Here is a 13,009-nt window from a genome sequence, read left to right as displayed (position 1 = left end):
CAACTAGACTGAGAAACAATGGCTTGGAAAAAAATTATATATACACACTGTAAAAAAAAAAAGAGAGAATAAAAGAAACAACAAAAAAAAGTTTTCCTGGAGCTGGTCAAGTGCAAGGCCTTTCTTTGCAATGTGTAGCATTTGAGAAACCTGTTCAGTTAACTTTCCTGCACAGTCCAGCCTTCACCCCTGGTCCTTGGCCTAGGCTCTGTTACAGCAAAACAATCATATTTGCCTGAGCATGTACTTGTAAGATACACCATAGTATTATCAAGAATATGGCTAACATTTGAAGGAGGCAGTATGGGGTATGGATAGATTTAAAGAAACCCCCAATTCATCCTATAAAGGCGTTTATCCATAGTTTTGTACTAATTTGATTACTCATGCTCTTTGTTCAATTGTACTTTGTGATAAACCACCTCCCCTGTCATTATGTTAGTTTAAGCTATCATCCTCACACATATGGAAAGCAGTAAGAACTTCCGAACAGATCTACTTCTCCTCTCTTGCCCCTCCTATACGCTATAATTTCCATGCAGCACCCAGACTGACCCTTTACCACATGAATCATGTCACATTACTGTTCAGATCAAAGCCCTGTGGTAGCTACCTGTTAGGGTAGGGCCCTCACGTATTCGCATGATTGAGGAGCAGCCTGGGTAGTGGCCTGAACTGGAAACACACAGGCCAAGCAGGGGGCATTTGGGCACGCACGTAGTTTTGGAGTTTTCCAACTGCCCAAGGTACTCCAGCAGCTTTCTATGGTTGGTTTATGTTCATTCACATGTGCGTCCTGAATGTGTTCACTCACTCATGCATTTATGTACGTTATCATTTATTCAGCACCGTTTCCATCATAGCCTCTGCGAACCGTTCTGGGCTTTCCCTTCTAGCGTCCAGCCCACCCCTACATCCACCCCAGGTCCCGCCTCCTTCTGGTCTCCGTTTGCTGCCGTCTCATTGGCCCATAGCCCTCAGTCCTCCGCGGCGGAAGCTCCCATTTCTGTCTCTTCTATTGGACACGCAGCCTAAGTCTCAGAAATTGCAACCAATGGGAATCGGTAAAGAACTACCTGTCAGCCAACCGGGCCGGGGCGCGTAGTATGAAAGGCCGGGCTAGTGTTGCTGCGTACTTCTTCAGACTCTGCGGGTTTCCTCGGCGTTGAGTTGTTGAGGGATCTCCAGGCTGTGCGGCGAGGCCGCCGCGAAAGCAACGCTTTTCAGGATCACCGGGACCGGGCTCAGGAAGACGTCATCTCGCCACCATCTTTTCTATTCATGAATCACCCACCAGCTGTGGTTAATTCGGGCGTTGCTCAGCCCGCAGGTAAGAGGGACAAGAACCAGGACCAGAGGAAGAGGGTTGAGAAGAAAGGCCTGGTATCTGTTCTGGGGAGTGGGGGGTACACAGAAGGAAATGTTGACAGCTCTTCTTTTTCAGCAGCTGCAGAGGGTCAAACGCTGCCCAGCGTGCCCACCTCGTGAGTGCCTTTGGCTTTGTATCTGGGAGAGGAATGGAAGTGGGACGGAGGGATGAAGAGCAAGCTGCATGTGAAGTGTTGGCTCATGGGACTGAGAGCTACTGACCACACACCCTGATAGGGTCCTTGAGAAAGGAAAGGGAAAGGGGGGGGGGGGGTTAAAATAGGAGAGGAAGGTGAGCGTTTGCGGTTCTTGACTCTCCCCCTCCACCTACGGTAACTCCCAAACTGAGGCTTTTTTTCCCTCTCCTGTCAGGCGGCGTCTCACAATTGATGACTTTGAAATCGGGCGTCCTCTGGGCAAGGGAAAATTTGGGAATGTGTACCTGGCTCGGCTCAAGGAAAGCCATTTCATTGTGGCCCTGAAAGTCCTCTTCAAGTCCCAGCTAGAGAAGGAAGGACTGGAGCACCAGCTGCGCAGAGAAATTGAAATACAATCGCATCTACAGTAAGGACTGTCCGCATGAGATTCCCACACTGGTTCTTAACTCTTGTTCTTCTGTATCTTCTTCCATCTTTGACATCTAAACCCAGCATTTCCCCCAATACTACCCCCAAATAGGCCGTTGCTTCCACCTTGAAAATTTTTCTCTTCAATTCATTACATTACACCAGGTAAAGCTCCCTGTGTCACACACCAAATGCCTATTCCCTGTTCTCCCCTTATGCACTCCCTCCTCAGGCTATTATTATTCTGGTCCCAGCACAATTTGCTTCTTGTGTGACCAATCACTGTAATAACATGATTTGGGCCTCAGGGAGGAGTCTGACTTTTCCTCCATCTCTCCTCCAGACACCCCAATATTCTACGTCTGTACAACTACTTCCACGATGCACGCCGCGTGTACTTGATTCTGGAATATGCTCCACAGGGTGAGCTCTACAAGGAGCTGCAAAAGAGCCACACATTAGATGAGCAACGTACAGCCACGGTGAGGTGTGGGGGGACTGGGGGCTCTGGGGTCCATGAGTTTACCTTGGGCTGGTAGGGGGTGGTCACTGCTTGTGGCTGTCATAAGTGTCCAGATTACTTTTTTACTTTTTCTCTGAATTTTATTCTGTAACATTTATATAATGACATATATATCTTACAATTTCACATTTAGATATCCTAATTGCCCCCAAAATATTAATAAGTAGTGTGTCTAAGTTTGGATTCTTTGGTTGCAAGCATAGAATGTTACTCCACTGCCTTATGCAGAGAAACATATTGAAAGGCTATGAGGGAGTTGGCTGAATAAATGAGTGAAATCTGGCTTAGAAATAGGAAACAAGAGGTTTCTAGAGGGCTTCTCATGGGGGAGCAGAGCAACAATCATCCCGGCAGGAATAGTTGGGTCATCCTACTGCCAGAATGAATGATCTTCCAATTTTTCTCCTGTTTTTGTATTATGTCCTCAGGCCTCAAGTCTTGTGGGAGATCATCTGATTGGCTCAGCATAGGTCCTCTGTCTGGCTACTTGCTATGCTATGGCAAAAGGGAGCATGTGTCCACTTTAGCATCCATCCTATAAGACTACATAAAACGGGAGGAGGGGGGCGGTCAGATGGTTCATTTGGTTAGAGCACGAGCTCCTTTCCCACCCCTCTTCCTTCACCTCCCCCCCAACTCCAGCAGCTCTCCCTGGCTGCCAGCCATTCATGCCAACCTCCAACTGAGGGCACAGCTCACTGGCCCATGTGGGAATCGAACTGGAACCGGCAACCTCCGCATTAGGAGTATGGTTCTCCAACCACCTGAGCCACTGGGTGACCTGGTGTGCGAGCTCTTAACAACAAGGTTGCCTGTTCAATTCCTGCATGCGATGGTGGGCTGCGCCCCCTGCAACTAAGATTGAAAACGGCAACTGGACTTGGAGCTGAGCTGCGCCCTCCAAACTAGGCTGAAGGACAATGACTTGACTTGGAGCTGATGGGTCCTAGAAAAACACACTGTTCCCCAATATTCTCCAATAATAATAATAATTAAAAAAATATATATATATATAAATATACATATATACATTAAACAATAAAAACGGGGAAGAGGAAATCTTCTCCCACCAATAGTTATGGTACTATTAAGGAGGCAATGGAGTTGGTAACGAGGAAATAAAAGATTCCACAACAGTTATAAAATGTATGATGAGTATTTTACATCAGGTAGTTGTGACAGGCTTTGACTTCAGACTGCTTTTTCTTTGCTCACACAGATAATGGAGGAGTTAGCAGATGCTCTGACCTACTGCCATGAGAATAAGGTGATTCACAGGGATATTAAGCCGGAGAACCTGCTGCTGGGGTTCAGGGGTGAGGTGAAGATTGCAGACTTTGGCTGGTCTGTGCACACACCCTCGCTGAGGTAGGTGAGGTGGTGGTGGGAGGGGCCCTGGGTGCTGGTTAGGAATGATCCAATTTAATACGTTCCGTATGTAAGACCCAGATACAAAACTGAGTTGGTGTTTGAATATAGTCATGTGCTACCTAATGACATTTTGGTCATGATGGACCACATATATGACGGTGGTCGCATAAGATTATAATGGAGCTGAAAACTTCCTATCTCTTAGTGATGTAGCCAACATAATGTTCCAGCACAACGCATTAGTCACGTGTTTGTAGTGATGCTGGTGTAAACAAGCTTACCGCACTGCCAGTCGTCTAAAAGTACAGCACATATAATTATGTACCATACATAATACTTGATAATGATAGTAAATGACTATGTTACTGGTTTATATATTTGTTATACTATACTGATGCAGTTCTAGAAGGACTACAACATCTATGACTGCATCAAGAACCTTGCTTGGGATTGGGGTGATGTCACCAAGGAGTGTATAATGGCATCAGACGTAGTCCAAGAAGACAGTCAGGAGGTTGTCCATGACTTCAAAGGATTTACCAAGGGTGAGGAGGTTGCAAAAATCAACAAGGCTGTGGTTGAGACGGCAAACCCAGCACTTTAACCTGGGTGTGGATGAAGGTGACATTGGGGAGCTCCTAGAGGTGGTTCCTGAGGGATTGACTAATGAGTTGTTGGAACTGGACAGGAACGCATAGCTGAAGAGGAGGCAAGGACAAAGGAAACTGCAGGGAAAGAAAAAGAAGAACCAAGAAAAACTCACAGTGAAGCATTTAGCAGAAGATTTTGCAGACCTCAACAAGCTCCTTAAAAAATCTGAAAACATGGACCCCAACACCAAAAGGTTTTCATTAATAGAGAGGGATGTTCATGGTGTATTGTCTGCTTACAAGCAAGTCTATGATGAAATAGATTAAGCAAATCACCTATGATGAAATTTCATCACCTATGATGAAATTAAGCAAAAAAACCTATGATGAAATAAATTAAGGACATATTTCTGAAAAGAGGGACACCTCAAGAAGAGCCTCAGGCAAGTCCTTCAGGAGGCCTTCCAGAAGAAAGCATTGTTACCACAGACAACAGCTCCACACGTGTTATTGCCCCCGAAGACCTTCCAATGGGACAAGATGTGGAGGTGGAAGTCAGTGATGCTGATTAACCTGACCCTGTGTAGGCCTAGGCTAATGTGTGTGTGTTAGTTTTTAAGAATAAAGTGAAAAAGTAAAAGAATAATATAAAAAATATATAAAAATAGAAAAAACTATAGAATAAGGATATAAAGAAAATATTTTTGTACAGCTATACAATGTGTTTGTGTTTTTAGCTAAGTGGTATTACAAGAGTCAAAAAGTTATAAAAAATTAAGTTTATAAAGTAAAAAAATTACTGTACCCTAAGGTTAACTTACTATTAAAGAAAAATATTTAAAAACTAAATTTAGTGTAGCCTGTGTACAGTATTTTATCTAATGCAGAGTACAGTATAACTTATTCTACTTTTTACTTCAAAGTCACAGAGATGATATCCATATGATAATTATAATGCCTACTCTACATTTTCAAGTACTCTACCCGAACATACGTGTATAGATGAGGATAGGTCATTCTCATAAAAAGACAAAATAAGTTTGATTGGGAGCCAGGCATTACGCTACTCACACATCAGCAGAATTGTGGAAGCCAAGAGGCAATCCTTTTTTTTTCCTTTTTAAAATAGCAAAGGAACAATAGAATATTGGCTGACTGGTGAGTGGCCCCACTAAGTGTACAGTGTTTATAAAGCCTACAGTAGTGTATGTAATGTCCTAGGCTTTCACATTCACTCACCACTCACTCACTGACTCACCCAGAGCAACTTCCACTCCTGCAAGCTCCACACATGGTAAGTGCCCTGTACAGGTGTGCCATTGTTTTTATCTTTTATGTTATCTTTTTTATGTTTACATACACAAATACCATTGTGTTACAATCGCCTACAATATTCAGTACGGTAAGATATTGTACAGGTTTGTAGCTTAGGAGAATAGGCTGTACCACAAAGCCTAGGTGTGTAGTAGGCTAGACCATCTAGGTTTGTGTAAGTGCATATGATGTTTGGACAATGATGAAGTCGCTTAATGATGCATTTTTCAGATGCATCTCTCCCCATCATTAAGTAGCACATAACTGTACTGCCTTTTTCAAATGCACGTATTTAATATTTGTTTGGAGACTGAAAGAATGCGGTTCAACCATACATGTTTTGATCTGTTAATGTTACCAACCAGTTTCCATGTAAATAAACAACCATTGCTCTGTAATTCCAGGAAGTTTACTGTATGAATAAACCATAATCCATTTACTTGATCTTTCTTGATGCCCAGAATATTCTTGTGAAAACACCCTGGATCATGAGTTAAATAATTGTATGAATAATTCTAGTTTTCCTTCCTTCCTTCCTTCCTTCCTTCCTTCCTTCCTTCCTTCCTTCCTTCCGTATGAATAATTCTAAAGTATAGAAATGGTAGGTCCCACTACTTGCTTTGTCTGAACCTTGATCCATATTAAAATTTGGTGTTTCCAAAGTCCGTGCTGGGGAGGGGACATCTCAGGACTTCCTAGGTCTCCCAACTCACTAGAGACTGGGGAAGAAGGGTTTCACTTGCTCTGGATCTCTGCGCAGTGCTCACTTCTCTGCCCTCTAGGAGAAAGACAATGTGTGGAACTCTGGACTACTTGCCCCCAGAAATGATTGAGGGGAGAACATACAATGAGAAGGTGGATCTGTGGTGCATTGGGGTGCTCTGCTATGAGCTGCTGGTGGGAAACCCACCCTTCGAGAGCACCTCCTATTCTGAGACCTACAGACGCATCCTTAAGGTGAAATGGCCACATTCTGAGAATTCATGGGGGATCCAGTCAGTGGTGGCTGGTGGGCGTGCAGAGCCTGAGGCACACACAGAGGTTGAAAACATTGCCTTGATGGGATTCAAAAACAGGGAGAACATGGACCAGAAATTAACCATACTCCTCTTCTTTTCTGGCCTCATCAGGTTGATCTAAGGTTTCCTCCATCAATACCTTTGGGGGCCCAGGACTTGATCAGCAAGCTTCTCAGATACCAGCCCTCGGAGCGGCTGCCTTTGGCCCATATCCTGCAGCACCCCTGGGTTCGAGCCCATTCTCGGAGGGTGCTCCCTCCATCTACTCAAATGGCTTCCTGAGCCCTTTCCACTCTGTACCTTTGTGTTTGTTCAGAGAGCTCCCCTGCCTCCACTATCTCATCTGCCTTTTGTTTCTTCTCTTTTAAAATGCAAGATGCTAATTAATAAAAGCTGAATCATTTTGTACTAGGTCTTTATAGTTGTGAAGTTGGTATGTAATTATGTAGAATCTTTATTTCTTGTAGAACTTTTTCCTATGAGAGGGGCCCAAAATGATGCTTCTCCTGGCCACCAGGGTTGGTGACTGGTTTCCTCTTTGAACACTAGTGACTACTTTCTACCGATAACCATCCCAGTGGTGCATAACCTACCACCTATCATAGTGGTTCCTAGACTCAACCTACTATTTCCCATGTTTTCAGGAGTATGCCATTTGTAAAACAGGACCCTGATCAACCCAGATTCAGTTTCTATTGACATCCAACATGCGGCTGTCTTCTAGATAAAATGTCTCACTGCACATCAGTGCCACCCAATTCTCAAATCATTTCACTAGCACCTCTGTGATGTGTCATCTGATTGCATCAGAATAAATCATCCCAAATAATAAAAGTAGCATCACCTCTTATGAAATCACATCCTCGGCTTGCAGCAATTTAGAGAGTGTTCTAACTTTCTTTCATGTGGCAGTTGCTCCATTCATGATTAGCTGACTGTACCAGAGTAAACATCTTAACTCAGCTGAGAGCTCAAACATGTATTCTGCTCATTGCAAGCATCGTAACCACACTGTCTCCTGACTAAAAACATGGAGTTTGCCCCAGTAATATTACTCCCACCACCATATTCTATACATTCTCAATGTGAACTGTCCAGCAGATGCAGGAGCACATCCTGTGATGACCAGACTCCCTCATTAAATATAAATAATTCAGCCACTCCACTCTTGGATGCACAGCCCCATCACTGCAGATCTATCATTTAAATGTTATGAGACATTGGCTTATGGTTTTTCACCCACACCTTCAGTGTTCACATCTCTGCTTTCTAGCTTCATCCTCTCTATCAGTTCTCTTGACTTAATACTTCAATTAAACACCTGGAAATTCCTAATAACTGGTGCATACGCAGGAACCATGCAATTTTACTAATTTCTGGTGTTGAATAAACTCATCAGTGGGCACATTTTGGACAGCAGAGAAGGAAAGGAAAATCAAACTAGTGCCTCAACATTGACTAGTAGATGATATGTGTTCAAATAATGAAAATTCTGACATGCTTTACAGTAGGGATTTCAAAGTTCTCCAATAGGTGTATAGTTTTCCTCACCTGCACTGATTTAGACATTCTGCCTCCCATGATGCAGAAAACATAAAAATCTTAGCTTTAATATCTGTTTTATGTCCTAACTCAAAATAATTTCATTTAACCAAAGGGTTTACCACATGTGAAAAGGAGAATTATGTCTCTCTTCCAATATGGGCAAATTACTGTCTCCAATGATGGATGATATTGTTCCTTATGCGCTAATTAAGCCACATTTGTCTACAACCTCCTTTTATGAGCAGCATCATCTTCTAGGAAATTAACTCCACCTTAATCCTTGATTCAATTAAAATCCTGTCACTACGCATTTCTCCAATTTAAAAATTAAATCTCTTGGGGCTGGCCCGGTGGCTCAGGCGGTTAGAGCTCCATGCTCCTAACTCCGAAGGCTGCTGGTTCGATTCCCACATGGGCCAGTGGGCTCTCAACCACAAAGTTGCCCGTTCAACTCCTCGAGTCCCGCAAGGGATGGTGGGCTCCACCCCCTGCAACTAAGATTGAACAGGGCACCTTGAGCTGAGCTGCCTCCCGGATGGCTCAGTTGGTTGGAGCATGGGTTCTCAACCACAAGGTTGCCAGTTCAATTCCTCAAGTCCCGCAAGGGATGGTGGGCAGCGCCTCCTGCAACTAAGATTGAACTCAGCACCTTGAGCTGAGCTGCCGCTGAGCTTCCGGATGGCTGAGTTGTTTGGAGCGCATCCTCTCAACCACAGGGTTGCCGGTTCGACCACCAAGGGATGGTGGGCTGTGCCCCCTGCAACTAGAAAATGGCAACTGGACCTGGAGCCGAGCTGCATCCTCCACAACTAAGACTGAAAGGACAACAACTTGAAGCTAACGGCACCCTCCACAACTAAGATTGAAAGGACAATAACTTGACTTGGAAAAAAAGGCCTGGAAGTACACACTGTTCCCCAATAAAGTTCTGTTCCCCTTCCCCAATAATAACAATAAAAAATCTCTTGAGTTCCATTTTCATAACCGCATGTATTCTCTACACATTAGAAGCTGGATTTTATTACCTGATTTTCATAGTCATGAGAAGAAAACAAGAAGTCACTGAGGTTGACTTCCAAGACTTTGGGCAATGTAATTCTAGAAGGAATGTTAGAATTCCTAACATGACTTTGTTGGTTTCTTGTCTGCCACTAGTTAATGATTGGTTCTGGGTTCACCCGTCCTTTACTTTCTCCATCTATTCTCATTCTTTTGTTGGTATCATGACTTGGAATAAAAGCATGCACTAACAACTCCTAAATTTATATACTCAGGCATGAACCCTCTCCTAATGTTCAGACATGGGTGAAAGTGCCTATGTGACACAATGTGTGGTCTTACAGATATTTCAAACTGACCTTGCTGTAAAGTGGAATACTGAGCTTCCCTCCAAGCCACCCCTATTTACGGCCTCCTTTCCTCAGAGGATGGCAAACCACTCTCTTCTGGTTACCTGGGCCCAACTCCATTACCCAGAAGTCCCTGCCTCACGTGAAGGTGGCTCTGAGCCAAAGGCAGCCCAAAAGACCTGTTCTTGCCTGCGCAACACGTCGGCGAGGAACTTTATGGAGTGCTCCTTTTGGCGGTTAATTTGCTCATTTATACGTATCGCCTACAGGAGGAGCAAGAGAGAGATGAGGCGCACCGGGAAGTCACGAAAACAGCAGAGGGCCGGGTTTCGCACCTTTGCACTTGCCATGACCCGGGGTGAATGTCCCTGCCTCCTGAGCCTCAATTTCCCCGGGCGGAGAATGGACGGTCTCGCCCCTTCTCCTTGGTTGCCCCGTGTTGTGTGAAGACACGTGACGAGGCGGGTCTGACCCGTAGCTCTGGGCCTGGTAAGTCTTTCACACCAAGGACCACTCGCTACTGAACGCGCTCAATGCTGGTTGTTTGAAGACAAAAACTATATCGTCCAGAAGGCTGTGCAATGTACGTGTGCGGCGGGCGCTGGACCAATGACGGACCAGGAGAGGGGCGTTTCCTGCGGCGGCCGGCTGAGGGGGACTGGATTTCCGGTCTCTCTGTGATAGACGTCATTTGCATGCGACGGTTTCGTCCACGCTAGTTGTGGGGAGGGGATTGCTGTTCTGTGGTCGCTGGTAGTACGGCTCTTCGAAAATGAGCAGAAAGGAGGCTAAGAGTCACCTCCGTCCTTTCGAACGAGCCATGAGCTTCCCTGTCAGCGGGGAGTGCGACAGTCAGTCGAGGTCACCCCGAGGGCAGGGAAGGGGTGGCGGTCGGCTGAGTCCGCGGGACCCGCCTGTGTCACCGCCTGTCTGGGCCCCCCTCTCTCCACTGGGTCCCGTGATGGCGGCGGCGTGGATAGACCCGGCACAGGTGAGTGGACATTGTTTTTGGCATTGCTGCTTCTCTGCTGGTTCGGAGAGGGCTCCTGCGCAGAGTGGAGGCCAAGTCAGCCATAGAATTCCTCTTTGTCCTTGTCGTTTATTTACAAGTGTAGCTGGCTTGTCACTTATCTCCAGCCTTAGAACATGAGAGACCGAATATGCAAATGTACAGTAGACAGACCAGATAGAAAAACAGAATTTTGACCCACAACCTGCAGCAACCTGCCAGGCAAATCAACCGCTTACCTACAAAAAACGACTCAGGACGTCAGCCTGCTCTAAATCAACTAACCAGACCCCAGATTACTATCTTTAGTGACAGTCCACGAAGCTGAACAATGACGTCCATAACTGTCGACCCGAAATGGCCAGGACTTGATTAATAACCAACTCTTTCTCTAATTGTTTCCACACTTCTAACTTAAAACCACAGAAAGACATATGTGCAACCCTAACCAGTTATATAGTATGCTATGATTGTATGTCAGAGAGTTTTCATCATTGAAACATGTATCATCTGGTAGTAAGTGTTGAGGCCCTAGTTGATTTTTCTATCCTTATCTGTTATCCACAGTAATGTGAGTTTATCCAGCACCTTAAATAAGTAATATTGCATGGTTCCTGTTAATTTATTAGGAATTGAAAAGTATTTAATTGAGATATTAAGAGAACTGATAGAGAGGATGAAGCTAGAAAGCAGAGATGTGAACACTGAAGGTGTGGGTGAAAAACCATGAGCCAATGTCTCATAACATTTAAATGATAGATCTGCAATGATGGGACTGTGCATCCGAGAGTGGTGTGGCTGAATTATTTATATTTGATGAATGGCTCTGGTCATCACAGGATGTGCTCCTGCATCTGATGGACAGTTCACATTGAGGAGAATGGATAGAATTTGGCGGTGGGAGTAATTACCGAGGCAACCTCCATGTTTTTAATCAGGAAACACTGGTGAAAACGATGACTTATGAACTGGGGACTTGTTATCACTTTAAGATATAATGTGAAGCCCTCAACATGGGGAAGGCACCTAGCAGGACCAGTGAGGCTCAGGTCCTGCTGTTGTTACTGTTATTGGTATTATAATTATTTCCTCAGTTCTCTGAAGTCCTAGAGACTTTACTATCTGCATCTTCCAGTCCATATGTCATTGTCTTTTGTCGTTTTACAATGTCTTCTGCATAGGAGACTTCTCTTTTACACTGTTATGTCCAAAGCATTGTCTACCTTGCTCGTGAGCCCAGCGTGGAGCTCGTCCCTCAGGAGGTGTTCGATGATTAGGGCCTTGATAGCTACACCATGATGCAGAATGAGCTCTGATTGCATGCAGCAGCCAGAAGGCCAACTCTGTTACCTCTATTTCACATTCCAGGTGTCTGTGACCTTTGAGGATGTGGCTGTGACTTTCACCCAGGAGGAGTGGGGGCAGCTGGACCCGGCCCAGAGGGCCCTGTACCAGGAAGTGATGCTGGAAAACTGTGGGCTTCTCGTGTCTCTGGGTAAGTCCTCCCCACTCTGCCATGGGGGACACCTGCCACCTCCTTCATTCTAACCTCTGGCTCTATCTTGGCTGGTCAAGAAGGCCCCAGAAGCCCTCCCTCCCTCCTACCACCAGGTGCAGTTATTTTCTAAACTCATTCCTTCCTGCCTGGTCTCCTGGTCTCACTTGAGCAAGAAACAATTTCCCTCTGGCTCCTAGAATGTGGTGGAAGGAAATGGGGGTGGTCTGTAGAACCCAAAGGCAGGATGTCCAGTCGGGCCCAATGAGAGACTGGTATAGGAATTGGGGACCACCAGGACTACGTCTTGGCTCCTGGGTCTCCTCTTCTGGCTTCTCTCTCTGGGTCTGCTCATGTCACTGTGTTCACAATGGCTTTTACTCCACATTGAGTTTGCGACAGGACTGGCCACCTCGGTCTCGGCTCTCTGTGGCCCCAGATTCCTTGTCTGTACTTCTTTGCACGTTTATATTGTTTCTTTTTCTTACTTTGCTGCTGGGCTCCCTGGGGCATCCCTGAGGCAGGAATGGCCATCCGAGCCCATACTTCCTGGGATCTCTCACCCCAGTGCCCAGCACAGACTGGCCTGTCTGTGGTTCTTATTTCACATTCCAGAGAGGGATCTGACTGAGCCAGCCTGCTCAGCTCAAGCGTCCCCTACAGGCCAGTTTTCAGGGCGGTGAGTGATGGGATGTTGTCCAAGAAGAGGGTGAGCAGGCAGACCCCCAGGAGGCCTTTGCCCTCCTTGCTACCGGGTATTGTTCCGAACAACATGGTCTTGGCTATGGGCCTTCTTTATTCTCGTGTGCCTCCATGATCGTCTCTTGTTTCCTAAGTCCAGGGCCAAAGTCCTCTCCTAG

The 13,009-nt window shown here is 45.5% G+C and overlaps 2 protein-coding genes and 1 long non-coding RNA gene across 4 annotated transcripts in view; 2 read left to right on the top strand and 1 right to left on the bottom strand.

Annotated features, from left to right (window-relative positions):
* The first annotated feature begins 698 nt into the window (after positions 1-698).
* Positions 699-7,071, top strand: AURKC (aurora kinase C). Of its 2 annotated transcripts, none has more exons than XM_074315422.2 (7): positions 699-1,330; positions 1,448-1,484; positions 1,741-1,932; positions 2,278-2,416; positions 3,677-3,825; positions 6,515-6,689; positions 6,863-7,071. In XM_074315422.2, the coding sequence occupies exons 1-7, from the start codon at positions 1,282-1,284 to the stop codon at positions 7,031-7,033; spliced, it is 912 nt and encodes a 303-aa protein (XP_074171523.1). In that variant the 5' UTR covers positions 699-1,281; the 3' UTR covers positions 7,034-7,071. The 2 variants fall into 2 exon arrangements, with proteins under 2 accessions (XP_074171523.1, XP_019572484.1); XM_019716925.3 differs by having other exon boundaries at positions 701-1,330; positions 1,445-1,484.
* A 3,271-nt stretch (positions 7,072-10,342) lies between these two features.
* ZNF805 (zinc finger protein 805) overlaps positions 10,343-13,009 on the top strand; it is a 32,375-nt gene continuing 29,708 nt past the window's right edge. Inside the window, exons 1-2 of the mRNA XM_074315433.2 lie at positions 10,343-10,636; positions 12,023-12,149. Of these exons, the coding sequence (XP_074171534.2) occupies positions 10,418-10,636; positions 12,023-12,149 (346 nt within the window). The 5' untranslated portion in view covers positions 10,343-10,417. The remainder of the gene's footprint in view (positions 10,637-12,022; positions 12,150-13,009) is intronic.
* LOC148757477 (uncharacterized) overlaps positions 12,144-13,009 on the bottom strand; it is a 31,930-nt gene continuing 31,064 nt past the window's right edge. Inside the window, exon 3 of the long non-coding RNA XR_016022167.1 lies at positions 12,144-13,005. This is a non-coding gene — a long non-coding RNA (uncharacterized LOC148757477). The remainder of the gene's footprint in view (positions 13,006-13,009) is intronic.

This window comes from Rhinolophus sinicus, chromosome 8, assembly GCF_057876585.1.
Source record: "Rhinolophus sinicus isolate RSI-liver-muscle chromosome 8, RSI-T2T, whole genome shotgun sequence".
NCBI lineage: Eukaryota > Metazoa > Chordata > Mammalia > Chiroptera > Rhinolophidae > Rhinolophus > Rhinolophus sinicus.
Note: the sequence above shows the minus strand (reverse complement) of the source record. Positions and strands in the feature narration are given on the sequence as shown.